Source organism: Pelodiscus sinensis, chromosome 1 (assembly GCF_049634645.1).
Source record: "Pelodiscus sinensis isolate JC-2024 chromosome 1, ASM4963464v1, whole genome shotgun sequence".
NCBI lineage: Eukaryota > Metazoa > Chordata > Testudines > Trionychidae > Pelodiscus > Pelodiscus sinensis.
Window position 1 is genome coordinate 126,674,824 of NC_134711.1, and position 27,913 is coordinate 126,702,736.

The following is a 27,913-nucleotide window of genomic DNA, read 5'->3' on the forward strand; positions in this document are numbered from 1 at the left end:
CTACTGTAATGCAAATAAATAATGGAAAATGTTGCTAACACACAGTACAGTAATTACTCGTTTAACACGTGCCCACTTAACACATTTTCAAAATAGCACAATTTTATTTTTAGGGAACGTTTTTCAAATAACACGACCGTCTCCGAAATAACATGAAAATAATCAAGTGGTGGACTACTTCGCACGGCGGTATAAGTTGATGAAAACAGTGGTAATACCGCGCGTGAGCGGATGAATACACGTGGTCACAGTGCTTCTTCGCTCACTCACGTGTTTATCTTTGTGTTTTAACAAACTGCAGAGACTTGTGTTGCTACTTATCTTGTGCTGCTAAATATCTAATGCTGACACTGACGACCCAGCACCAACAAAATATTGACTTTGCCACCATCACATGAAACGCAACCCTCACCTTTTCCATTATTTTGAATGGGAAAATTGACCCTGCATAGCATGTTTTCACTTAGCACAAACATTTTCAGAAACACATCTATAATGTTAAATGAGGAATTACTGTACCAGCTTTGTGTGCAACCCTATCGAGGCTTTGTGGAAGCTTGGACATGCATATAAACACTGAAAGAACTCCTGAAGAAATTATGAAACGCACAAGAAATTCCATAGAGATTATGATTTCTTCAAGGACTTATATGGCATTTAAGAGCTCATGGATGCTTTGTAAATGTAGGACAAATATATTATGTCTTTTCAAACCAACATGATATAGTACCTCAATGGATAAAGGGATAAATTCCTGCAAAACATCACTATATGATTTAAGAATAATACTACCCAGTATTTGGAAGCCAGAAAATTCTAAATTAAGATAACATGTAAAAAAAATGTTGGAAGGTTAGTTAATGAACATTGGGAATATAAAACATCAAATACAGGCAGTCCCCGGGTTACGTACAAGATAGGGACTGTAGGTTTGTTCTTAAGTTGAATCTGTATGTAAGTCGGAACTGGCGTCAGCCGCTGCTGAAACTGATCAGTTTCAACCGCGGCTGAATCTGGATGCCAGTTCTGACTTACATACAGATTCAACTTAAGAAAACCAGGCGTCCCCAAATCAGCTGCTGCTGAAACTGATCAGCGGCTGATTCCAGGAAGCCCGGGGCAGAGCAACTCTGCCTCGGGCTTCCTGTAGTCAGCCGCTGGTCAGTTTCAGCAGCGGCTGACTTGGGGACGCCTGGGGCAGAGCAGCTGGGGTGCTGCCGGGTTGGTCCGGAGCAGCGCTGCGCGACCAACCCGGCAGCCCCCAGCTGCTCTACCCCAGGGGTAGGCAAGAAAAGCCTGGTCTTCTGGGGGGGGGCACTAGCTGCACCCCCCTCCCCTAGCAGACCAGGGGGACAGGAGCAAAGCCGTGGAGCACGCCCGCAGCGGGACAACCCGGGCGCGCTTGGGCTGTCCCCCTGTGGGCGTGCTCCGTGGCTTTGCTCCTGTCCCCCTGGTCTGCTGGGGGGGTCCAGCAAAGCCGCTGGACCCCCCCAGCAGACCAGGGACACCAGAGCAAAGCTGCTGCCTGGGCGGCTTTGCTCGTTTGCCCAGGAGCAAAGCCGCCCAGGCGGCGGCTTTGCTCGGGTGTCCCTGGTCTGCTGGGGGGGGGGGGGGTCCAGCGGCTTTGCTGGACCCCCCCCCCCCCCAGCAGACCAGGGGGACAGGAGCAAAGCCGCCCAGGCAGCGGCAGTCCCGCTGCCTGGGCGGCTTTGCTCCGGGGCAAACGAGCAAAGCCGCCCAGGCAGCGGGACTTCCGCCACCTGGGCGGCTTTGCTCGGGTGTCCCTGGTCTGCTGGGGGGGTCCAGCGGCTTTGCTGGACCCCCCCCAGCAGACCAGGGAGACCGGGAGCTTTTGTCGCCATAAGTTGGATCCACGTAAGTCGGGGACTGCCTGTACTGTACAAATGCCAAAAAGTATAAGTTTTGGATTTGAATGACTTGTTTCATGTGTGTGGCTATCATCACATGTGGCTTGTACATGTGTGTGACTATCAGCCCAGCTATCTTTTTTAATGGAGTAGATACACATATGCTATTTGGTTGAATGTATTCATGCGGGAGTAAATTCTTTTTAGTGTTATATAAATCCAAAGAAATAAAGAAAAATTACATAAAGAGCAGGAGGTCAGATTAGATTATGGTCTGTTCTGGCCTTGAAATCTATGAAACGCACACTGCACATTCATAAGAGAGAAACCCCAAAGAAAAAAAGAATTTTGGACTGGAACACCATCAATCTGATTTATTTTCTTTACTGTTTTTCAGTTTTCTATAGGCTTACATTTATTATTTGGCTGTAATTTCACCGAGCTAAAACTCTGCAGCAGCCAAGAAAAGCAAGCCAGCTGTCTTCAGACCATGAGGGTATTTAGTTTGGAAAGACGAATACGGCTACCTCTGTGTATGCTCATCCAAAGTCAGTAAAAACCATGTTTACTTACTACTTAGAAACCTTTCATGGAGTTATCTGATTAAGTGATACCCTTAATAAAATGTGAGTTTGTGCTGCAGTAATGATCTACAAATGATGGCAGGAAATGATTGAGGCAAACTATGTTCATTTATCTAAACCCAACAGCTAGCAAATACAGAAAGATGCACTTTTGATAGAACTATAAACATTTAGTGGAGCAAAATCTCTCATTCTGGTTATATTATGTCTAGTGTAACCTCTAAGAAGAAAATGTTGGCCACAATTGGTTGAAAAAAAGACATGATAAATCTGGATGCTACATTTCTTCAGAGGACAACAATACTATGATCTGGAATTATGTCAATATTAGCCAGTCAGAGCACATCGGCAAATCTCTGCTACTTAATTTGCTCCTGAGAGACCAGTAATAGTTTTTGTTTCCCCCCCAGGACCACAAGCTTTGTTTACTCTTTAAAGGGTTAGACTTTAAAAAAATAAAACATGCTATCTATAAGAAATTCATCCTTAGATCTGGATCAATAAATATTAACATGCATCTCAACAAAAGCCACGTGGCTCAATTCAGTTCTCAATGGAATCAACACGGTTGCAGAGGCATATAAGTACAATTTATGCCAATATGGAGTTATTACACTAAATGAATGTAAAAATCACATACAAAAACCTGTATCAAAAAAGATAAATAGGAAAAGTCAGGAAATACTAATTAAGATTGTCTGTGCATCCTTAACTCTCCCCCCTTGGTATGTATACAGTATGCATGCCCACGCAGTATTTTTTTGTTTAGGGTCCCTACCCCATTCAGTGCATAGATTGGATGGTGCTGAGCAAATGAGGCAGGAGTTCAATAGTTATATTTATCCTTATTCTCCAGAGTGTAGCTTAATGCCTCATACACTGCATACCCTCCAGCGCCAACGCTGAATAAGGCAGGTCTCCCATGTTAAAAAGCGTATGAGTTTATAATCTAAAAGACTGTCTCATAATGCATTCACACCCGGAGTGGGGGAAGGATCCATTAGAGTAACAGTTTTATGGGGTAGTTGGGTATTTCCTGAGTTTCGAGTGCTTCATTTTGCAGCCTTAATGTTATTTTAATGTCCTTTTTAATGGAGTTTCCTGGGAGTTGGTTTTTGAAGAGAAAATAAAACAAAGAATTTCCATCATGCGCCGCTCTTTGCTAGACAGCAGCAGAATGATCTGTTCTGCCCTATACAATATTCACAATTAGCTATCACATGATATGAAGCAGGGCTCTTTTAGAGCTCTGCATCCTTTTTTTTATAAACCCATCACAGACATAATCCACAGCCAGGGAGCAACCAGAATTTTCCTAAGGAGGGGGTCCCAGTTCTCTCTCCCTGACCTGCATCTAGCCCCACACATTCCCCTACTGCTACCCTACACCCAGCCTCCCACTCGCAATCCCACAGTTCGCCTCACCCAGTTTCAAGCTCTGTCCCCTCTACCTAGCTCTAAGTTTTCCTTGTCTCACACTTAGCCCCAAGCCCTCTCCCATAGAGATGAGCAGGCTAAAGAGTATCATCCCCACCATAGGCCAGGCAGTTCTGGAAAACTCAGACCCCCATCCTCCTGTGCCTCCACTTCCCCTGGAAGCACCAAAAGCTGGATCCAGTCCTCTCACCCTCCTGCATGTTAGTGAGTTCCATGTGCCCCTACACTTCTTCTCCTGGTGGACCTGGTACTCTGGCTGCTGGAAACTCTCACATTTGGCCCTGTTGGCCCTCTGACCTGAGGGGGGCATGTAGCTGGCCCAAATCTCAGCATGATGCTTTGTCCCCCAGCAAACAGGGTTGTAACACTGCTCACATTTGACATGGCCTCCCCTCCACCTGGATGTAGGGATGGCCGGCCCAAATGTGAGTAAGTAGCTTTGTGACCTGGTTCATGAAGTTGCAGTCCCATTCAGATTTGGCCTGTCCTCCCTTCTATCATGACACATGGGCAGCTAGGCCCAATGTCCCGCTCCTATCAGTGGACAAGGAGTGGGGAGCAGGCCTGGGCCCCCTGCCTGCACACCTTGTGGTGGCCTTGATACAGATTTTCCTTCATAGAAAAATGATATTCCACTTGACTTATGTATTCACAAGTCCAAAACACTGTTAAAAGCGCATGCATAGTGTTAATGGAATGTACATGGCAGTCCATTGACACCAGTGTGCTTGCCTGCAATATGCTCTTTTAGCCATTAGCTCTTGACCAAAGGGCAACTGATTTTCACTAGAATGCACAAAGACACTCTTGGAAATGGAGAATATGTGCCTGTCAAATTTCAGGATCAAACCATCTGATGGGGTGTTTACTGCCCCCTCCCCCCATTTGCCTGGAAAGGGTTAATGCAGAGTGAGAAGGGGGCTAATTAATGCAGAGTGAGAAGGGGGCTAATTAACCCAACAGGTCATAGCTGAGGTGGATCAGGTGGTCGAGCAACCTCCTGACTGACACCAGGTCTACACTAGGCAGCAAAGTCAAACTAGGTATGCAACTCCAGCTACACGAATAGCATAGTTAAAGTTGATGTATCTTAGTTCAACTTACTGTGGTGTCCCCCCTGTGGGGAGTCAACTGGAGAAACTCTCCCGTCAACTCCTCTTATCCCTCATGACCTGGTGGATTATCAGAGTTGACAGGAGTGTGATCGGTGGGTGATTTAGCACATCCTTACTAGAGCCGCTAAATTGACCCCTTGGAGATTGAGCTCCCAGTAAATGGAGACAAGGCCTGAATGAGTGAGGGAGCTCAGCTGAGGAGGAAGGAGCTTGGCTGGGATTATATAGAAATTTGGCAATAGAAGGTGGCCATTGGGAAAGGCTGCAGTCACCCCCTAGGAGAAGGGAAGAATGCTTGGGGGCTACAGGGGCAGGGAGCCCATAATTACTCTCCCCTGGAAGAGGGGAGTAAGGAGGTTGCAAACCTAAGCAAGTGTGGAGTGCCAGTTGGTAGCAGAAGGCTCAGGGAAAGGCAGTAAAGTCTAGGAGAGAACAGACCAGGAATAGAAAAGTTCCTTGACCTGAAGTAGAAGGTGGGCCTGGCATCCCCTGACAGCCACTGATGGAGTGGTACCACGGGGCAGTGAAGGAGAAAATTGTCTGAAACTGCTAGGCTGTGTCTAGACTGGCCAGTTTTTCCGGAAAATCAGCCGCTTTTCCGGAAAAACTTGCCAGCTGCCTACACTGGCCGCTTGAATTTCTGCAAGAACACTGACTTCCTACTGTCTGAAATCAGTGCTTCTTGCAGAAATACTCTGCTGCTCCCGTTCGGACAAAAGTCCCTTTTGCGCAAAGCTTTAGTGCAAAAGGGCCAGTGTAGACAGCCCAGATTTGTTTTGCGCAAAAAAGCCCCAATCACGAAAATGGCCATCAGGGCTTTTTTGCGGAAAAGCGTCTGTGCCAATCTAGACGCGCTTTTCCGAAAATGCTTTTAACAGAACATTTTTCGTTAAAAGCATTTGCGGAAAATCATGCCTGTCTAGACGTAGCCCTAGTGTGGAGAGACACTTAGAAAGACAGGTGCCCAGAAGGAGAAAGCACATGGAGTGTGACCTGGCCGGAGGGCTAAGTCACAATGGAGCAGCTGCGGTACGTGGAGTGAGAGAGGAGCCACTGCCCCAGGGAGCTGGTGTGCAACTGTGGGAAAGGGCATTGACCTGGCTAGCCATTTCCCCAAACTGGCCAGGAGAAGATGCCATCCTGGTAGTGAGTGGAACACCCTGTCACACACCACATTCCCTAATTAACCACATTAACTAATGTCCTAGAGTTGCCCTTAAAAAACGTCTCTAATTTCACTCTGTTCTCAAGAATGACTACACCATTTCTGCTCAAACTTGCCAGGAAAACTCTCTTCGGTTGGGAATAAATATGTTGAATTTCAGCCCGAAAGGTAAAATCTTGCCAAAGTTATAAGTATCAACAAATTATATTTTATAATGAAAACATATGTGGAGCTTTAACTATGAGCATCAGAATGCACTTCACTTGTTTTATGTATGGTGACTTTACTCTTCCAGAATTTTAATTGAGTATAAAGGCTGGTCTAGGTGTTTTTCATCATATTGGGCCAGATTCTCTGGTACTTTTTGACTGCTTTGTGCTGTTCCCTCATCATAAAGCAGCCATAAATCCAATTTAACCAGCAAGTTGAACTGGATTTACTACTGCATTGCATGGAGTGCTGAAAGAGTGTACAGGTGAATCTGATCCTTTATGTTCTTGTAATCATATTTTTTTTATATTGGCGGTCTGTGAATGGCCACCCTAAGTGTAGCTATGGTTTGTTAAAAAGAGAATGAAGTAATAGACATTTATGAAAGAATTTCAGACAAAATAACTAGTGGATAGTAAAGGAAGAGCTAAATTCAGCTGATTAGTTCTGTTACAAATCATTTGACCAGCTCTAGTGATGACTGGCAAATGTTTGCTTTAAAATCTCTTTTATCAGTAGATAATCTTCAATTCCCCAGAAAGCTGATTGGTTGACAGAAACCTCTATTAGATTTTGAGGCATGTAGCACATAATACATCGGAAGTAATATAGAGAGAACACACAAAGAGTTGTACAAACTTTTTCAAGGCATACTCCAACTCATTCTTTTCATTATCGGCTTCTTGCAGCTGGGAGTAAATTCTGACCAGGAACTCTTCAAAATTGGAAAGTAGATGAGGTTCATCTTTTCTCAGCTGCGACCAAAGCTGTCTTATATTGTTCTCACTGAGGGATGAAAACAAATGAGAATAAGGCATATGTTAGGGGATATGATTTTTCAGGCTGGAGTAAATGTTTTGCAGCAGCCTAGTAACACAAAGTAAATTTCAGCAGCTCACTGCTCAGAACATGAGGTTTGTTATTGGCAAGGGCTATTTATACAAGTATTGTTTGTGATTGGCCTTTGTGCAGGTGCTAAGGATGGGATGGTTGGAGGAAGACACAGAAGGATTATTTTAGTTGCTTGTCTTGGCAAGGGGGTTTTGAATCCCAATGGAGCCTGATTCTGGGATGCAGGTGCCAAAAGTAGCAGTTAGAAACCTACATCCTTCTGTGACTTTAGCCCTAAGGGGTTTGCCCAGGGTCACACAGGATGTCTGGGGCAGACGAAGGAATCCCCAGTTCCAGGCTGTGTCTCAGGGGACCATCCTTTGTCATCCCTATTGTTTTATCTTGCATAACTACAAACTTAGCTGTGTGACAGTTAAGGCTTCGATATCTCCTAGCTCCTAAAGTTAGTTATTGGGTCCTCTCTAAATACAAGCATCATTCGGAGTATTGCTGGAATCCCTAGGCAGTGATATAAAAACTCTTAGACTGTGTACACAAGGAAAGGTCAAGCTTCCTTTTATAGTGAACACCACAGAAACTATATATAATTAGTGGCTGCAGAAAATTGATCATTAGGCTGCAGAAGTGATATATGATTTATTAGAAAATGTACCTCGTGATGCTCGGCTCCTAAAATCAATTAATTTTTGTTTATTGGGAAATAAAATGAAAATGTACATGCTTTGTTAAATCATTGTTTTCAGGTAGGGCTGGTGATGCCCTGGGGAGAGAGAACTACCTCAGCCTTCTCTCACTGCAGCAGCTTGGGACCGGTGAGAAGCACCTCTCCATGGCTATGGCAGCTCCAGAGCATACAGCCAGGGCAGGGGTGCATATTCCCCAGCTGCGGGAGGTCCAGATTCATCTGCCCCTCGCATTCCTCAACCAGAGTAAGGAATGGAGCAAACTGTACTTCCCCCTCACTCCTTGAAGAAGGGAAACAGCCAGCAATGTTCTGTACAAATCAGGCCGAAACTTCAGCCCCCACCCTTTCCTAAAGGGCTTATAGGGGTGAGAGACTCACAGATGGGGGCAGTCCCAGATGGGGGTTGTGGGATGTCACGCCCCCAGCCTGTCCTTTTCATCTGCCTTGTGATTCTGTCCCTTTTCTGTGTTGTTTTATGAGAAGCAAACCCATTCTAGGCATAGCCCATTTTCCTGGCCCAACTAAAACCCTGACCTTGTTTTAAGTTATGATAAGAGAAAGCTGTATACCAAATTTGGTGGTCCTAGCTCTTACCATTTAAGAGACGTTCCTCAACAGACTGCTAGACAAACTCTCTCAAATATATAATAGATTACTGCTAATTCAGGAGCCAATCCTGTTCTGATGACAATCAGTGGAGAGATGCTCGCTTCTTCCAATTGAGTTTGGACAGGTGAAAAATTCATTAAAGCCTTTTTCAATGATAGCCAATGAGACTTAAGCATCTAAGTTCCAGCTTGGGTTCCTAAGTCACTTAGGCACTTGAAAATTTTATCCTTGGTTTTTGCTTCACCGATTGTGTTTGACCAGCTTAGTTCCAGAGTGACATTGTTTCAGCATTGAAGCATTTCATTTTCAGAAGTGTCACATTTCAAAACCAACAGTGCTTTATTTAAAAATTAGAAGATTTACCGGGCGTTGCTTGGATCCTTAACTCAATTAATTTAAACCTTACCTTGCCTTGGTTTAAGTTATGATAAGAGGAAGCTGTATACTGAATTTATACAGTCCTAGCTCTTTCCATCTAGAAGGAGTTCTTGAACAAAAAGACAGACACACGGACAGACAAATTCACACACAGATGAATAAACTCTCTCAAATATGTAGTAGACAATTTTGCCAACAATGAAAGATAGGACTGTTGCAAAACACAATAGGATATAAGACACTTTCAGATTTGCCAACATTCCTTTGAATTTCTTATTCTGTTTTTGTGACCTACTCTATTTTATATGAACATTAAAAGCTCCATCCTAAATAGTGCAGGTGTGGAGTGGTGCTGGTATAAAGTCATGGTAAACAGTGGTGAGAATGTCAGAAAAAGCAGGGGAATCTGATCCTGCAATAATAGCAGCCCTGCTTCACAGCTGCCAAACTACTCCTATTAAAGGGAGTAGGGTTTAGAGAAGCTACCTAAAAACCTATCTAGAGAAGATCACTAAGACCACATCTTGTGAGACTTGTTCATTCTCCTGTCTCTTGTCACATGTGCTCATGCAAATTGGACCACGGGCCTCTCGCGTGCTTTTGTGGCTCTTCACTGGAATATAATTAATTACACTTAGTGCTCAACCATACATGTGCACTTGCATAGCTTCCATTCCCGCTTGAACTAAAATATAAGCTTATTTACCACTTAAGAATACCCTAGAGGAGCAGAGAGAGCCATATTGTAAATTAATATTCTAAACTTTACTTTACAGAATAAGGTATCTGGGACTGAGCCAAAGCCCACTGAACTCAACAGAAAGATTCCCGTTACTAACATTAGTGGAATTTGGCCCATATGCCATGCTGCTGACTAATCACAAGGGAGACTCTTGCATGTCCAGGATATTGTTTCAGCCAATTTTCTGCATGTCATTCCATTAACTTATGAATATATCTTGTAGATGACCTTGTCTCAGTGATATGCAGCATAGAACAGTGCAATATGAAACACAAAACACTTCACCATTATTCTAACTCTTAAAAATGAAAGTAAGACACAGCCTATTTGTGTAATCTCAGATAGGAAAATTGTCTTTTAGAAAATAAAAAAGTCAAAGATAAGGTCTGTTTTCTAGCCCTCTGCACAATTTCTTTACATCTTGTTTTCTCCACAAATGGGAGCTTTCAGAGAGTCACTAACCTCATGGTTTGTGTTTAAAATGCCCTTTCCCTCACCCTGGGACATGTAAGACGAGATGGGTATTTGAAATGTAAAACGAATGTTTTAAACAATAAACATGTTCCTAAAATTGTCTTATTGTACAGTGTGTATCTAGTGATTACTAGATAAAGCCCTTTAAGCTTCAGTGGAAGAAAAACAAACACACTAATTCAAAATAATCTGGATAGATCAGATTTAAAATGTTAGATGTCAAAAGAAAAAAAAAAAGAATCCTACCATTCAGCATTCTGACAACTTTCTATTTCAGAGCATTAATTTTATGTGTTTGACAAATGACACACATGCTTAGATTGTAAGCCCTGTGGGCTGTCATTGTCTTTTTGTTGTATGTTTGTACAGCACCTAGCACAACGAGGCCCTGCTGTACAACCGGAGCTCATAGGCGCTACTGCAATGTAAATAACAACAGGTACACAATTATGAAAGTACTAGTGTTTTTTTGTTGTTGTTCTTATTTGATACAAAGGTAGTTAAGCATATTATTTGCCAAAAGAATGCTTTCGAAATAGTCTTTACAGACAGTCCCCGGGTTACGTACAAGATAGGGACTATAGGTTTGTTCTTAAGTTGAATTTGTATGTAAGTCGGAACTGGCTCCAGATTCAGCCGCTGCTGCTGAAACTGACCAGGGGCTGACTACAGGAAGCTGGAGGCAGAATTGCTCTGCCCCCAGCTTCCTGGAATCAGCCACTGATCAGTTTCAACAGCGGCTGAATCTCGAGCCTGGGACAGAACAGCTGGGCTGCCAGGTAGGACCCGGCAGCACCCCAGCTGCTCTACCCCAGGGTCCACAACAAAAGCCTGATCTGCTGGGGGGGGGGCACACTAGCTGCGCCCCCCCCAGCAGACCAGGGACACGGGGAGCAAAGCCGCAGCGGCGGCGGGGTCCTGCGCCTCTGAGGCTTTGCTCTGGCAAAGCCTCAGAGGCACAGGACCCCGCCGCCGCTGCGGCTTTGCTCCCCGTGTCCCTGGTCTGCAGGAGACGGTCCCCAGCAAACCAGGGACACGGGGAGCAAAGCCAGGGAGGCGGAGGGGTCCCGCGCCTCTGAGGCTTTGCTCTGGCAAAGCCTCAGAGGCGCGGGACCCCACCGCCGCTGCGGCTTTGCTCCCGGTGCCTCTGGTCTGCTGGGGACCGTCTCCAGCAGACCAGGGACACCTGGAGCAAAGCCGAGGAGGCAGAGGGGTCCCGCGCCTCCCCGGCTTTGCCAGAGCAAAGCCTCAGAGGCGCGGGACCCCTCCGCCTCCCCGGCTTTGCTCCAGGTGTCCCTGGTCTGCTGGAGACGGTCCCCAGCAGACCAGGGGCACCCGGAGCAGCTTTTCTTGCCCCGGAGGTCAAGGTGGCGGGACCGCTGCGCTCTGGGCGGTCCCGCTGCCTGTGAGCTCCGGGGCGAGAAAGCCCCGTTTGTAAGTGGACTGGCCCCATTCGTAACTCGGGGACTGCCTGTATTTGCAAATTATACCATTTTTGGACACATATATGTAAGAAGGGTCTAAATCAATGCTTCCAACCAGTTGGAATGGGAAAAGAATCCTGGGTGTGGCTATGTTCACTCAGTTTGCCTAGACCTGCTAGGTATTCAACAGTTGTTATATAAATACAGTTCATGCTGGAATGGGAAAGAAATCCTGGGTGTGGTTATATAAATGCACTTCACCCAGGTTGCTTAGGCTTGCTTGATATTCAACTGTTAGAAAGGTTTTGCCCATTGTAACCAATTTGGCTGTTGTAGGGGTCACAAACTATGTTAACAGTAAATGCAGGAATTGTAAGATATGGCTACCAATGCTTGCAGTTATTGTAGGAATGCACAATGCAGAAAAGTCAGACTGTTAACTCAGTTAAAGGGAGAGACCCTGTCAGTATAAATACACTCAGATGAACAGAGGCTGAACTTTCAGAGACCTACAAATTAAGCTGGAGAGGAAGGTGAGTCAGCAGGCCGCATGCCCTCTAAGTGTGAGCTGTAATTCTGGTTCAGCCTGTTTCTCCCCACTGTTTCAATGACAGAGTTAAAAAAGGGCTCCATAAGGGGCCTTTTCTGTATGTAATTTTACTTCAGTGGGTGCCGGAATCTCTTGTGGCTGGACTGTACTTTGGGCTAAGAGCTGGAATTACTGAGAGCTGAAATCACTAGGTTTGGCCCAGAGCCAAATCCACCACAAACCAGCAGAAGATGCAATGGTGGCAGCAAGAGACGACCAATAAACAGGCATGAGGAGTAGCCAGCAGCACGGTGGCAGCGAGGGACGATGAATGGCTTCCAGAGCAGCGCCAGAGAGCAGCGAGCAGGTGGATGGCGGGTGACCAGCAGAGTAGGTGAAATGTCTCCTATTTCCCTCCACACACACACTCAAGATGGGAGGTGAACTCTGCAGATCACTTCTGAACTATGGGTCTGCCCTGACTGGGGTGGGGTGTAGAGATGGGTTGGACATGTGAAGGGGACGTTTACATTGCTGAACTTGAGAGCTTAAGAGGAAAAGGACATTGCCCAACCTACTTGAGCTGGGACATTTACTTGTGATTTTGGTTATGAACTCTGTGATGTTTTTCTATTAACTCTGTTTGTGGCATTTTCCCAAATCAATGCCACGTTACTTCTCTCCCTTTTTATTAAAAGTTTCTTTTCTGCACTCAGACTCTGTGTTTGCGAGTGGGGAAGCATTGCCTCTCAGAGACGCCCAGGGGTGGTATGTGACTTTACCAGGTTACTGGGTGGGAGTTTGAGCCTATTCTTTGATGGATGGAGAGGTACCCCTAGATATTGAACCCGGCCCTGGCTGCTTCTGGTGCTACCTGGCAGAAAGGCTACACATATTTTCAGAGTATGTGCCATTTCAGTGCTTCAGTTGTGTTGCTCTCAAAAGGCACAGATGCATGTGACCATGTACATTTAACTGTGTTATCCTCATGGAGCACAATTGTGTGGCTCATGGGGGTTTTTATTTCATCACTCACAGCAGCCAAGGAAATAAAAATGAGCTCACTACATCACAGGGGGCCCTAATGCTGATTTCTCCCTGCAGAGAGTGAAAACATCTCCACTGAAATCAATGGTGATACACCAGCACACAGTGGGTGTAAATGAGAGGAGAATCAGGCTCAAGGTTTCCATGCATATGTAGAGCTAACTCATAAAAGAGCATGCAGAATACATTATCTGAAATTTCAGCTGGTATGACTTACTCTTCTATGATCTTGTTAGTTCCAAGCCGTTCCATCAGATCTGAGAACTGTCGGTCTTCATCTTCATCATCAACGTTAGCAGAGTTCTCTTCCCACTTAGACTGATAGACATTTTCATTGTCAGACTCCTGCATTTCATTCATAGAGACCATTTGCCCAGACAAAAACTGACCTAAAATTTAAAAGACATACATAATTTTAAAAATTGGTTTATAGAGTACAGTAATTAGAAGTCATTTAAAGAAATAGCGATATTTATTAGTAGTCTCTTGCCATTGTGTCTACAGTCAGAGTTGGGATTGTGATTCTCAGCTCATGTTGACATACTCACACTAGCTGTCATTGAACTAGCACACTTAAAATAGTAGGGTGGCCAAGTTAGCATTGGCAGTGGCTGTAGTTGGAAGAGGGCCTAAAAGTTAAGGGCAGGTATTAGGGGTCTGGTATGAGGCCTGAGGCTTGGGCTAAAGTGGTCAAATCTTTGCTGATGTGAAGTAAAGTCAGGCTGTAAGCAAAGGGCAGGCCCTGCTCACAAAATTTGGTAGGCACAGGGCTAATGCTACAAAAACGTATTCCTTAGAGAAGCTAGGCACAAAGCACTCACACATGCACTTTCCAGAAGGGTGGTACCAAAGCACCTTGATACCAGCACATTCCTCAAAAATAACAGGAATACACTGACCCATCCTAAAGATAAGGTCAGGATAATAGCATCACGAATAAAAATGTTTTGATCACACCAACATATACAAGACAATGGGGCCACACTAATACACCACTGAGTGATACCCTCAAATGTTGGGGTGAAACACAACTTGTTTGCATTGGTGTACAAAATGCATCTCAGAAGAAATAGCTTTGGTCAGCCTAGCAGGGAAAGGAAAGTCTGACTGAGTTGTATCCATTGTCACAAGCATACGTCTTAGGTCAGGTGTACATTAAAGGGGAAGATCAAATTAAGATACACAATGCCAACTATGTTAATTACGTAGCAGGAGTAATGTGCCTTACTTTCAGTTTCCCCGCTGTCCCCACAGTAGGAGGCTAATGGGAGCCAACGCTCCCATTGGCATCCCTTACTCCTTGTAGGAGCAGGAGAGGGAGCCCTCTGAGTTTGATTTAGCAGGTCTTTATTAGGCCCACAAAATTGAACTCCGGAAGATTGATCACAGCAGCATCAATCTTCCTCCTCTGAAGACATGGCGTAGTATCCTCATAGACTCTGCCAGGCGCTATTACCATGTTTTGCCAATAAACCTGGTCAGATATCTTCACTAAAAATCAAGTCTGTAGATTTATTGGACAGTTTAATTGAGATCTGCTGTCTCCACTACCTGTGCAGAGCTGGGACAGCACGCTGAGGGTATGTCTACACTTGCCCCCTAGTTCGAACTAGGGAGGCAAATGAAACATACTGAAGTTGCTAATGAAGCGAGGGATTTAAATATCCTGCAATGAGGAGTAACAGTTAATTCGAGGGAAGACTACCACGTCTACACATGACAAGTTAAATCAGGTGACCGGCATTTTAAAATGGTGACCGGCTGCAAATATGCTAATCAAGTGTGGGATATTTAAATCCCATGCTTCATTAGCAACTTCGGTATGCTTCATTTCCTTCCCTAGTTTGAACTAGGGGGCAAGTGTAGACATACAGGCAGTCCCCGGGTTACGTACAAGATAGGGACGGTAGGTTTGTTCTTAAGTTGAATTTGTATGTAAGTCAGAACTGGCGTCCAGATTCAGCCGCTGTTGAAACTGACCAGCAGTGGCTGAATCGGACACGCCTGGGGCAGAGCAGCTGGGGTGCTGCTGGGTTGGTCCCGTAGCACCGCTCCTCGGCGCTACTGGACCAACCCGGCAGCACCCCAACTGCTCTGCCCCAGCTGTTCCCAAGTCAGCCACTGCTGAAACTGACCAGCGGCTGACTACAGGAAGCCCGAGGCAGAGCTGCTCTGCCCCGGGCTTCCTGGAATCAGCCGCTGATCAGTTTCAACAGCGGCTGACTTGGGAACACCTGGGGCAGAGCAGCTGGGGTGCTGCCGGGTAGGTCCCCGCAGCGCTGCACCTCGGCGCTGTGGGACCAACCCGGAAGCCCCCCAGCTGCTCTACCCCAGGCGTCGGCGAGAAAAGCCTGGTCTGCTGGGGGGGGGGCGCACTAGCTGCGTGCCCCCCCCCAGCAGACCAGGGAGATGCGGGCGGCGGGACCGCCGAGACGCGCCGCCGTCCCGCTGCCCGTGTCCTCTGAGGCTTTGCTCTGCGTCTCCCTGGTCTGCTGGGGGACCCCCCCCCCCAGCAGACCAGAGAGATGCGGAGCAGCTTTTCTCGCCGCGGAGGACGCGGGCGGCGGGACCGCGGCGCGTCTGGGCGTCCCGCCGCCCGCGTCCTCTGTGGTGAGAAAAGCCCCGTTCGTATGTAGGGATCCGACGTAAGTCAGATCCATGTAACCCGGGGACTGCCTGTATTCTGAATAACCACACACACAGATAAAATCTGACTGCAGTGGCAAGGGGCCATGTGGGCTGGCCGCTGAGTTGTATTGAAAGAGGTGCTGGGGTTCAAGCAGGTTTGTTCTCTGGAAGGCTAGCCCACACTACCTCTTGTCATGGCTACATTACTATCATTGCACCAGCTCAATGAGAGCTACCAACTGTTTAATTTGTGGGAGGACTTGCCAGGGCTGAGCTCTGGCACCTTTAGCCTTGGCAGTTCATAGTTCTGACACCTCAAGGCTAGCTGTGTCAGCACTGAAATTAAAAAAAATTGCTTGAGCCTCTAGCACTTCTCTCATTACAAATGAACACTGGAGCTAGTGGAAGTGCGTCTTCCTGAGCTGTAATCCCACTCCCAGCTCGAATTGTACACTTGCCTCAAGACTGCACTTCACAATAAACAGAGTTTGGGGCAGGAAATAAAAACTCCTGTTTTCTCATTTTAAAAAGGGAACGTGGCCTATCAACTAAAGCAAGAGACTAGACGTCAGGACTCCTGGGTTTTATTCCTGGGTTTGCCCTTAACTCACCATTTAACCCTGGATAAGCCACACAAGCCAAACATTTCACACGTACATCTGTAGGTCCAGACACCCAAACTCATAAATATGGGGCCTGATTTCCAGAGGCATGGAGCAGCCTCAATTCCCTTTGACTTCAATGGGAGTTTGTCTGAGTGAGGACTGAATGGAAATGGAAGAATCTGGACTAGTAACATGCATAAATAATAGGTAATAATAATAACAATAAAAATAATAATAATACTTTTATCTGATATTTTAATATTTTGCTTTTTCAGTATGTGTCCAGAACTTGCCCTACAATGGAGATCCATGTGAGCCCCAAAAGTGCTTGTAAATCAAGATTAGATCTTCCCTGAGCTGCTTTTTCCCAATTCAAATTTACATATTTTAATTGCAAAAATCTATCCTCTTTAGGGAGCTCCTTCTACCCACTCAGGATTTTTCTGTACTTGTCTGTATTTCCAGAATCTCATGCCTCTTGCTGGTGCAAAAATACAGCATAATTGGAGTGTCATGATGGTCAAATGAGAATCAAAATATTCACAGTGAATCAGCTTGTTAGCTGTAAATTGATGTTGGTTTATGCCAGCTAAGAATCCGGCCCAGTGTATGTGTTTACAAGCAGCCCACCAAATTCTGGCCTTGGATTCAGGCACACTGGAATAAATGGGAGCCACATACATCAAAGAAGAAAATGTAACCCTGAAATTGTCTTAAAAAAACACAGTATCTGCAGCATTTTCAAGACAGAACTGGCAAGATTCCCTTGACTATCCTTCCAGTCTATCCAAACCATAGGCCTGAAGGTCTTTCTCCTCTCAGGCTGCTCTACTGATAGCTCTCCATTGTTCAAATCTCTTTCAGCAGCTTCCTCTTCCATGTTCAAGCTTCTCATTTTCATCTTTAGGGCTGTTCATCATCAGAGCCCTTCCAAACTCTTCCCTCTCACTCTCTCACTTCGACTACCCCCTGATTCCCGACCTCTTCCCAACTCTTCCTCCGGCCAGCCCTTTTTTGTATATTTCTCCCACTCTTGGCTTCCTGTCTTTGTCCATGCCAATCCTGAATGCTTGGAGCCCTGTTCTCCGTCTCACCAATCCGTCACTTCCCTACCACCTAGTCTTCAATCGCATTTTGCCATTGGGAGCCTGAGCAAGCCTCCAGACTGCCTGGTAAACATACTTCTTCCCCCAAGTATTTCAGCAGTGATCTCCTAAAAGCAGAGTTGGTTGAAAAATAGGGATTTTTTCAGCTGAAATTTTTTGATTTTTTTACCCTGGAAATACAAAATATTTTAATTCAGAACTGCTGCTGTTGTACCCCATGGGTACGTCTACACAGCAGCATTATTTCAAAATAACTAGTGTTATTTGGAAATAACTTAGTCTGCGCCTACACAGCAGGCAGTTATTTCGAAATAATGTCGAAATACTGTCAAGCTGGAGGACTTCTTGCTCCAACTCCTGGAACCCTCATTAGTAAGGGAGTAAGGGAAGTCAGGAAGAGCGCTCTATTTCAAAATAAGTGCTATGCAGACACTCCCAATTTTGAAATAAGCTACTCAATAGATGTAGCTCAATTTACATGGCTTATTTCAAGTTAAGACCTGCTGTGTAGATGCACCCCATGGGACTTTGTAATACAGTTTCCTCATGCTTCCACTATTCTCTACAAGCCAGGCTCACAATATTGCACAATATTTCCTATGATATCAGGATACATCTTGGAGGGTGAGACAGTGCTTCCATGGGAGTTTTTGGCCATGGTGCATCAGTCCAACCATGGAGTCCAGGCAAAGGAGGAGAATGGGAACACAGAGCAACCAAACTACCACTCCTTGAAGCACTGTGGCAGCCTTCCCCAATCAAAATATTTTGGGTTTGGGCCATTTTTTTTTTTTTTTTGGTGAAAATATTTCCATGGATAGCAGACACTTCTTGTGAAAAATGTTAACTGAAAACCCAGTTTTCCCTTGAAAAATAGTTTAGTTGAAATTATTTTGATCAGCCCTATTTACAAGGTATCCCCTAGAAATCCTTTCTGCGACATGAATCCACTTGGAAGCATCTGCTCAAGAGATTGACAAAATGTAATTGTATATAATAAAGGAGGTCTTCTAATAAAGGTGGATCGGAATTGTGCTCAGGTGTGTCGGGGTGGCCTTTTGTGCAGGGTTTGCTGCATATGTCAGAACTACACTGCAGTGTACTCAACATGGATGGAGATACATATATAGATTTGAATTCTAAAACTCACTTAATCCTGTTGTGAACTCCTCTGGTGTAAGTGAACCATTGCCATCCGCATCCAGGGTATCAAAAACTTTCTCCAGCTCCTCCAGGCTAAGAGGCAACTCACCTTGAAGTCTCTGAAATGACAAACCATACCTCCATTACACTATTTATTTAAAAAGTGGTTAGTGGACTAGAAGACTCTGAAGAGCAAGACAAGAACAGCAGTAATTTAGAATGACAGAACTCTACATTTCCTGCAAAATGGAAATTCCGCTTGCCCCACAAAAAAATCCATTTTGAAAAGTGAAGTGAAACATTTCAAATTTTTCCAAATAAAACCTTTCAGAGTTGACAATGTTATTCATTTTATATTACTATTTTATGTTTCAATTTATTTCTCTATTTTATTATTTTTAAAAAGTCATTTTCTTTTTTTAGTGACATATATTTAGATACCTGGCATTGCTCAGGTCCTTCCAGGGAGGAGGATGGAGGAGTAGGGGAAGTGCAGGAGTCAGGGTTAAGGGTGAGGAGTGGCTATGAGCAGGGGGTGGGGTGAGAAGGAGCCAGGCAGGGTTTAGGAGGTCGGGGGTGGGAGGTGCTCAGGGTAGGGAGTGGGAGCCAATGCCGGCTAAGGGCAGCAAGGGCCATGAGGTCCCAGCTGGCAGCTTCTCCTTTGGGCCATCCATGGGCAGCAGGGGCCACACGGTTTGGCTGCTGGCTGCTCCAAGGGGATGGCTGGAGCAGCGGGGACCATGCTGGTTGGCTAGTAATTGTTCCCCAGGGCAGGCCAGGTAGCAGGGTCTGTGCTGCCTGCCAGTGGCTGCTCCCTAGCGCTGGAGTGCTTGCTTCCCTCCTGTGGTCATTCTGGAGGTCATAAGTGTTCCTGCTGCCATACCCTTCCCTTTCCATTTGATGAGAAACAATCCCATTCCAGACACATCCCATTGTCCTGGCACAACCAAACTCTGACTTTGCTTTAAGTTATGTTAAGAGGAAGCTGCCTGCTAAATTTAGTGGTCCTAGTTCTTACCATTTAGGATGAAGTTCTTGAAGGGATGGACTCACAGACGGACAGAAGGACACACAGACAGACATGCACAAACTCTCTCAAATATATTGTAGATTTCACATTTGTATACCATTTTCTAGGGTAGTTTAATGTTGTTATAGTAAATACTCAAGTATTATATATTGCATTTTCTTGTTCATGGTCTCTTCTTTGGAAACTGAACAAATCTGATATGGAATCAGTGAGATAAAAATGGATCATTGCAATATTTAAGTCATTTAAAAATGAGTGACTTAATGGGATACAAATTGCTCTTCAGTATATATTCTTATGGGGGTCTGATATCAGAAATGGAGAGTTGTGTCCAGGGATGACTAAGTTATAGGAGTCAAAAAAGAAATGTTGTTGAAAAGGGCATAGTGGTTACCTAGCTTTAAAGAATAAACGGGGCTAGACCTGCTTTCTATATTTGGATGGGAAATTGAGAGGACTCCCATTGACTTCAGCAGAGAAATTTAAGGTGTTGGCTTGTCCTCAGTTCACAAAGGACCCGCTGCTATACCCAGAGGCTGTGTCTAGACTGACAAGTTTTTCCGGAAAATCATCTGCTTTTCTGGAAAAACTTGCCAGCTGTCTACACTGGCCGCTTGAATTTCCGGAAAAGCACTGACGATCTACTGTAAAATCATTAGTGCTTTTCCGGAAAAACTATGCTGCTCCCGTTCAGGCAAAAGTCTTTTTCCGAAAGACTTTTGCGCAAAAGGGCCAGTGTAGACATCATAGTAATGTTTTCTGCCAAAAAGCCCCGATTGCGAAAATGGCGATCGGGGCTTTTTTTTGCAGAAAAGCGCGTCTAGATTGGCCACGGACGCTTTTCCGGAAAAGCGTCCTGCCAATCCAGACACGCTTTTCCAAAAATGCTTTTAACAGAAAACTTTTCCGTTAAAAGCATTTCCGGAAAATCATGCCAGTGTAGATATAGCCAGAGTCTTTTCCCAGGCAGTTTTATTTCCCAAACATAGGTTTTAAAAACCCAACCCATTAATACAGTTCCTTAACCCATCTTGGCTACAGCTCCCAGGAGATTTCCTCTTTGCCTCTCAGTCCTTGCTTCAGGGCCAACTGCAGGGCAAACGCCAATGTTCTTTTAACTAAGCTCCAGGGCCCCTGGCTTTCTCCATAGAGACCCTTTTCCCCCAGAACCATGTGCTACCCTTCCTCCTAACTGGCCAAATTGGGAACACACATTCTACTACAGGGGAGCGGCTCATTTAAAGGGGTCAGCCACTCTGTGACAAGCAGGCTCCAAGTATCTGAGTTAACAGTGATACAGAAATTGTAACTTCACAATTGTCTTGCCTCTTGTATTTTTTTAATTCTCATCTTTGGACCTCTGGTAGAATACAAAGTCAAAGGGAGAGACTGATCACACCCCAATTTTACACCAGTAAAACTTCACTGGTTTCAGTGACGTTACTCTTGATTTACACAGGGGTTTAGTGAGTGGAGAATCAGGCCCAGTGTTTTCAAGTAGGATGTTTTTGTAATTTCATCTTTAATCAGCTTAGCTGGAAACAAAACCAAGCATAATGCAATGCCATTGCAAGTGGTTTCATGTCACTGAGTCCCAGTGCCCTTTACTTCTATTTTTAAATGAATTGGAGATTTGCTCGTATACAAAGCTCATCATACATGCTAAACAGCTCCTGTGAGAGCTGTTTTATGTTGTGAAATCAAAGACAAAATTACATTCTTCTCTTCGCAACTCAATTTCTCTATTACCCTTCTCAAAAGCTTGCAGCTAATACAGTTACATTTCCTCTGTAAGAATAGAACTCAGACCTCTTTTTATCCTCCTTGTAGAAACAGATATTAAAGTTCAAAAATGTGTCAGGGTTTTCTTGAATTAAAAATTAAATCCTGTTTTCTCTTTACCATTTTATCCATATACATAAAAAGAACAGAATGGGGATCCAAGAAGCTGCCTAATGGCCCAAATGGCCGTAAAGGTTTCAAATGTTTGCCACCAGGAATAACACACTTACTACTGTGATTTCAATTTCTTCAGTGAAACTAGACAGCGAAGTAGCCACTAAAGCTAACTGTCAATGTTTACTCTTACTTTTTTTTTAAAACTTTTTCAGTGAGGAAAACAAATTGAAAAACAGAAGAACACAGAACAGAAAACCTGCAATCAGCAATAATATGAGCATTGATTTGTTTGGTTTTTCAGAATGGATAATTCTCAATGTGTTGGGCACATTTTTCTATTACATTAAACCGCTTTGTATGTGAAGGTATTAAATCCTCCAAGAATTTAATTTAAGACATTTCCACTGTCGCTGCCTTGCTAATGCTCATAAATTCTATTTAATCCATTAGCACTGAAGTAAAAATTAATACACTGCAGGAGTACTCTTCATGTAATACATGAATAGCTGCAGAGTGGATTGTTGTTTTCCATAACATATGTGATAGAATAGCCATCTTAACATTTCCACAGCATGGGCCTGATCCTATTCTTGATGGAGTCAATGGCATTTTTGCCATTGACTTCAATGGGATCAGAATTAGGCCCCTTAACTTTTAAAATTAGTTGCACAAAACATTGATTTAATAAGCACAATGTGAACATATCAAAATAACTGCATTCTCTTTTGTTTGAATACGTGTATTTATAAATAATTTCAGACTGAGTGTTCATTGGCTAGAGAAAGCAGAGGAAATGGCTTTGAATGGCACCTGTTGACAAAATCTGTACAAGATAAGCTAAACACATTTTTGATTCTGCTGTAAAACAGGAGTGACCCCGAAGAAGTCACTAGAGTTCCACCAGTTAAAGTGAAACCCACCGAGTTTTATAAATTTTACATTTGCTTTGAGCTTCTATTTTATTTGTTGATTTGTATATGGTAAAACTATTGTATTGCATCATTTCACCCATTTTGCTTTACCTGCATGTCTTGCCGAGCGATGAAGCCTTTGCCCTCCACATCACAGATCTGAAAGAACTCATGTGTTTTCCCCAACATGGCTAGTTGTTGCCCTGAGTCCCGTTGTGTCCTGCTCCACTCTGTATTTCCAGGTGGCCCAGGACTGGCACGGTCCCCCTTTATTCTGTTCATTGTCACAGAAGTATTTTGGGACGCTGCCATCCCATTTACTCTCAAACTCTGGTCGACAACCTGTATGTTAAAGGTAAGAAAGAGAGCACATCAGAGCCTCTCAATGATGCTTTCCATCATCTCTTAGCAACCACCTCTTTAATTAGCCACTGAAGCCTCGGAGAAGAAAAAGGCTTTTTGAAAATGCCTACCATGATCTGTTCCATTAATAGACTGCACTAGAGCACATGCAAAATGGGATGGTGAACGAGGAAGGGGAAAAGATCTATGACCGAAAGAAATCTCAACACAAAATCAGCCCATTTAATGAGCAATGGAGACAATTAATTAATGTGAACAACCAGAAAACACAAAGTAGGGACAAATAAAAAAAAAGGAAAAGAATAATCTGTAGTAACTATAAGCACTCACTTGGCATTCTTTCTCCTTATTATCTACTGCCAAGACTCATTATTTAAATGCAGTCCCTTAAGCTTTTGGAATATGACATATTCTTATGCAAAATAATGAAGACTGATGGAAGTCAATGAACCACCTTCAAAAAAAAAAGGAAATAAATGGAGCCGCGAAAGAACAAGAAAATGTACATATGGAATTTTGAAATATCTGTTTAGGCTGCTCCTTATAGCATGTGTTTTTGAATATTCACCGGAACAGTAAGAACAATTATATAGTCAATTTTCTTGGCATGTTTTAAGCTGATAGTTTGAATAGTACACAAATCCTTTCCCCAGCAGTGTTTGGAAAATTATATCTTACACTATAAGAAAGAAAATATTCTTAATAAAAAATGTGGAGAGCTATAGTTTTTACCTTAATGTATTCTGAGTGATCTGATATAACAATATTGGATTTTCTTTTCCTATCTAAGCCAATTTAAATTATACTATGCAGAGCATCAGTGCAAGGAGAAGAGGATTTGCAAAAGACAAGATTAAAAAAAAAACCCTTTATGTCTATGGTGTGTAGTTTCTTTCCATATTTCGGTTTGTCAAACAGAATAGGGCTGATCACAAACTGGTATAAATCAGGAGTAATTCCATTAAACTCAATGCAATTACGCTAATATTAACTATCAGGAATCAGAGGGGCATCAGTCCCCTGTTTCTATTGAGAAGAATAGCAGTGGACTGTTTTGGGGATTGAAGGTGAAATCCAAGAAAAAATGCAGCTTGTCCATTCCATAATGCCTGCCTCCTAAGTGGAACAGGTCAAAGAGAGCATGGGACACATATGCTTGTTTGCCTGCACTGGCTTTCCATTTTGTTCCAGTTCTGCTTCTGAATACTTGTCCTGATCCCTGAGAGCCAGATTTACAAAAATATTTAAACACCTAAAGTTGCAGATAGGTGCCTACTGGGATTTTCTAAAGTGCTTAAGCAGGCTGAGTGCCTAATTCACACTGATTTCAGTTTGGCCTAAGACTTAAGTGCCTAACCTATTCAGATGCTTTTAAAACATTTAATTTCCAAGGCCTTCAGAATCTCAGAAACAACTTTTCTGCTACCTGCTTAGGCAGCTTCTATCACCCCAGGACATTAATGCTGACAGAGCTCTGGCTCAAATTCTCAGCATCCAAAATCAATATTTTCTTCACGCAAGGCTCCAGGCTATGAGGCACTCCACCCAAAGAGAGAGAATGAGCCTGAGTTATACCACATTCAGCGCACACCCCAAAACTAATGTGTTTCCTTGAGAGAGTCCCCATAAGGGACAGAGTGGAAGAAGACGCAGTAGGGTTCTTCTGAAAGACACTAACTGGTGGCTAAAACAGGGTCTGGGAGGAAGAGTTTGGTCTCACTTTGGAGAGAACTTGTTCAGTGTTCAAGCATAAGACGAGAGAGAGCTGACATCTAGGCTGTGTTCTCTCTCCGCATGGATGTCCTCTTCCACCAAGCATTTCCTGAGAGCAGAATTCACTAGTTCTGAAGATGATCACACTGCAATTGGGAAACTATCATAACGGCGCTTTGAGTCCTAATCATGTACCAAAGCATTGGGAGCCTTACAAATACAGAGATCAATTCCTGAGAATGCAGATAGCTTGTAAAAATGAGGTAGTGTTCCTTTCAATCGTTATTATCCCTTTCGCAGTACTACTGCTAACTGTCTTCTATGTTTCAGAACTACACTAGAACTTCAGAGTTACAAACATCAGCGTTACAAATTGACCAGACAACTACACACTTTGTTTGGAATCATATGTACACAATCAGGCAGCAGCAGAAACAAAAACAAAAAGCAAATACAGAATAGTACTGTATTAATGTAATCAACTAAAAATGTAAAGGGGAAATTAAAAAAAAAGATCTGATGACAAGGTAAGAAAACTGTTTCTGTACTTGTTTCATTTTGATTAAGATAGTTAAAAGGAGCATTTTCACTGCATAGTAAAGTTTCAAAAGTGTACTAAATCAATTTTCAGTTGTAAACTTTTGAAAGAACAACTATAACACTTTGTTCAGTTACAAATCTTCAATCCCATGGTTTTCAAAACTCTAAGGTGCTACTATAACCAGAATTCTGCCAAAGCAGTACCATGTGTAAGTTACTAAGGCCTTGTCCATACTTACCTGGAAGGTCAAATTAAGATACACAACTCCTGCCTTGTTAATTGAGTAGTTGGAGTCAATGTACCTTAATTCGACCTTTGGCACCATCTCCACAGCGGGAAGTTGATAATAGGAAATGCTCCCATCAATTTCCCTTACTCCTCACGAATCAAGGAATACCAGTGTCAATGGGGCTGCCCTCAGTGTTCAATTTTGTGGGTCTTTACTAGACCTGCTAATTTGAACTGCAGAAGATTGACCACTGCAGGGTCAATCTTTCTGGTAGTGAAGATGTGGCCTGAGTCATGTCTATTAGTAAAGATGGTTCTTTGGACTTCCTTGTGTCTGTGCGTTCTCTCTTTATAAAGCAGATGACACAGCAATACAACACAGAAAGGTAAAAGCTGCAGAAGACAGAGGTCTTGCAGCAGTAAGACAGAGGTCTTTTTATTCTATGTATGTGCAGTGCCTAGCATGAAGGGGTCCTGGTCCAAGATCGGATGCTACGGTAATACTGGTACTACACTAGTACTGGCGTTTTGTTACTATGCTTGGCATTATGGTATTACAAATGAAAAATAATAATAATAATAATACCAAGAGGCAAGATTACACAAAGGGACAGATATAAATGAGCAGAGGGAGTGAGTTTTCATTGTAGAAGTTCATAGAGGATTTTTATAAGTGGGTTCTGACATGAACAAGTGGAGTTGTTGGAGGAATGTTGTCTGAAGACCTAGGATTTGGAGAGGTGAGAATGAAGGGTGCTGCAATAGCCACAAAATGAAAAAAATGTAATAGTATGGCCTGTATAGAATCTGAGCCCAATTGGTGCCTCACACTGATTTTACACTGCTGAAACTCCATTGGCTTTAATGGAGCTATTCTGAATTTATGCCTGTGTAAGAGAGATCAAAAGTAGGTCCACTGGGTTCAAATTCTGCTCTCGGTAAGGTTGATGGAGATTGGCTGTAGCTCCACAAAAGTAACTAAAGCTACACCTAAGTAAAATTGGTCTAAATGAGATCCCAATGAAGCCCCTAGGATACAGATCTAATTAAGCCATCTTTCATTATGAACAGTAATGATTTCTCGAAGAGCCATAGCCGCAGAAATAGTCCTAGCCGAACACCACAGCAAAAGGCTTCAGTTCCTGTGGTTTTTACAATGTTCTTTAATCTCACTCAAAAAGGAAAATGCTGAAGCCTACTTGCCAATGGCACGTGAAGCAATAGAAATAGGGGAACAGATAGAACACGTGTGCAATAGAGAGATGCCATTCATTACTTGATAATGATATTTACCTTTTGGCGTAAGCAAGTAACTTAAAAAACCTTTCCGGTATGGGGGACCAGTTCTGGCCCTAGAAAGGGGTGGGACCTGGGGGCCACCCTCTGCCAGCCAGCCAGCCCTTCCATGCTGCATGGCATGTGCCATATGGGACTCGGACAGCAGGTGAGCTCTAGACACTGCTATGGTTAGTGGCAGAAGCCAGGATCCCTCTGGGCCCTTTCAAATCATCAAGCCCAGGGGCACATGCCCCTTTTGAGTCCCTCCTCCCCCCGCCAAAGGTGATAGCCACTTCTTACTGGTACACCATACAGGCCCACTTTCACCTCTGGGCGGGGGAAAACTGATGATTTGCATACACTCCACTTTACTTTCAAAACATGACTGCACCATAAAACAAAATGATATGCATCACTAGAGCTGCACCTTCCATAACTATCATGTATACTTGCGATGTAGCAAGCAAAAGCCACGTGGCTTCCCCAAGCCAGCAGAAAATGAAATTAGAGGCTGCAATAAATCCCTTGATATATAAAGCTGCCTTCGCATCTGGTGTGCTTCATCTGAATTCCTACAGTCTGTTGATACCTTGCAAACACTGATAATCGCCGAGATGAAAAATGATTGTTTGCTGCACCTTATTGGATGGATAATTTAATTAGTCCAAGGTCACTTCTAAAAAATAAAAATGGGTTCCTCCAAGCATCCATCCGGTTAAGAAAACTAATTGCCTGCTTACAAATTCAGGTTGTCTCCCTCCCTGACTTGAATAGTACAGCACAGACCTGACTTCCCGCTCCAACCCTGTGACAAACACTGAGCTACACATAAATGCATACAGCACCAACTGGTGTAAATATCATCAGCTGGCTCAGCTCCATTGAATGCCATGGAAATACACCGACTGAGGTTTCTCCCAAGCTGCTGAATTCTGAGACATTTAGGGACTAGTTTTCAGAAGTGCTGAGTGCCCAGAGCTGATATCCGTGGTGTTTAAAGCCACAAGGAGTCAGTACGGTCATTTAGTCTGAGCTGGTGCATAACACAGACCCCAGAAATCCATGCTATTCCCAAACCTAAGCATTCAAACGTCAAATAGGACAAGAAGGTTAAGTCCCAGTTCAGGATGCAATAGGTTGAGTAAGAGGGTGTGCCCTGGTGTGCAGCTCCGGCAAGAGCTGGCTGAGCTGCTGCAAAAGCCAGCAGGGACCTGTTTAAAGGGCTGGCAGAGACCTGGGTTGCAATAGGACAGTACCTGTAAGACAGTGGTCACCAACCAGTAGATCAGGATTTACCAGGAGATCAGGAGCCTTGGTGCTCCTGACTGCATTGGCCGGGAAGCTATCAA

The 27,913-nt window shown here is 43.9% G+C and overlaps 1 protein-coding gene across 3 annotated transcripts in view; it reads right to left on the reverse strand.

Annotated features, from left to right (window-relative positions):
• The window catches only part of CRACR2A (calcium release activated channel regulator 2A), a 122,776-nt gene that overhangs the window by 51,758 nt on the left and 43,105 nt on the right, over positions 1–27,913 (reverse strand). For all 3 annotated transcript variants that reach the window (XM_075900589.1, XM_075900586.1, XM_075900595.1), the window contains 4 exons: positions 22,553–22,783; positions 18,609–18,720; positions 13,337–13,508; positions 7,019–7,165 (listed from right to left, as the gene is read on the reverse strand). In XM_075900589.1, the coding sequence (XP_075756704.1) occupies positions 7,019–7,165; positions 13,337–13,508; positions 18,609–18,720; positions 22,553–22,783 (662 nt within the window). The remainder of the gene's footprint in view (positions 1–7,018; positions 7,166–13,336; positions 13,509–18,608; positions 18,721–22,552; positions 22,784–27,913) is intronic.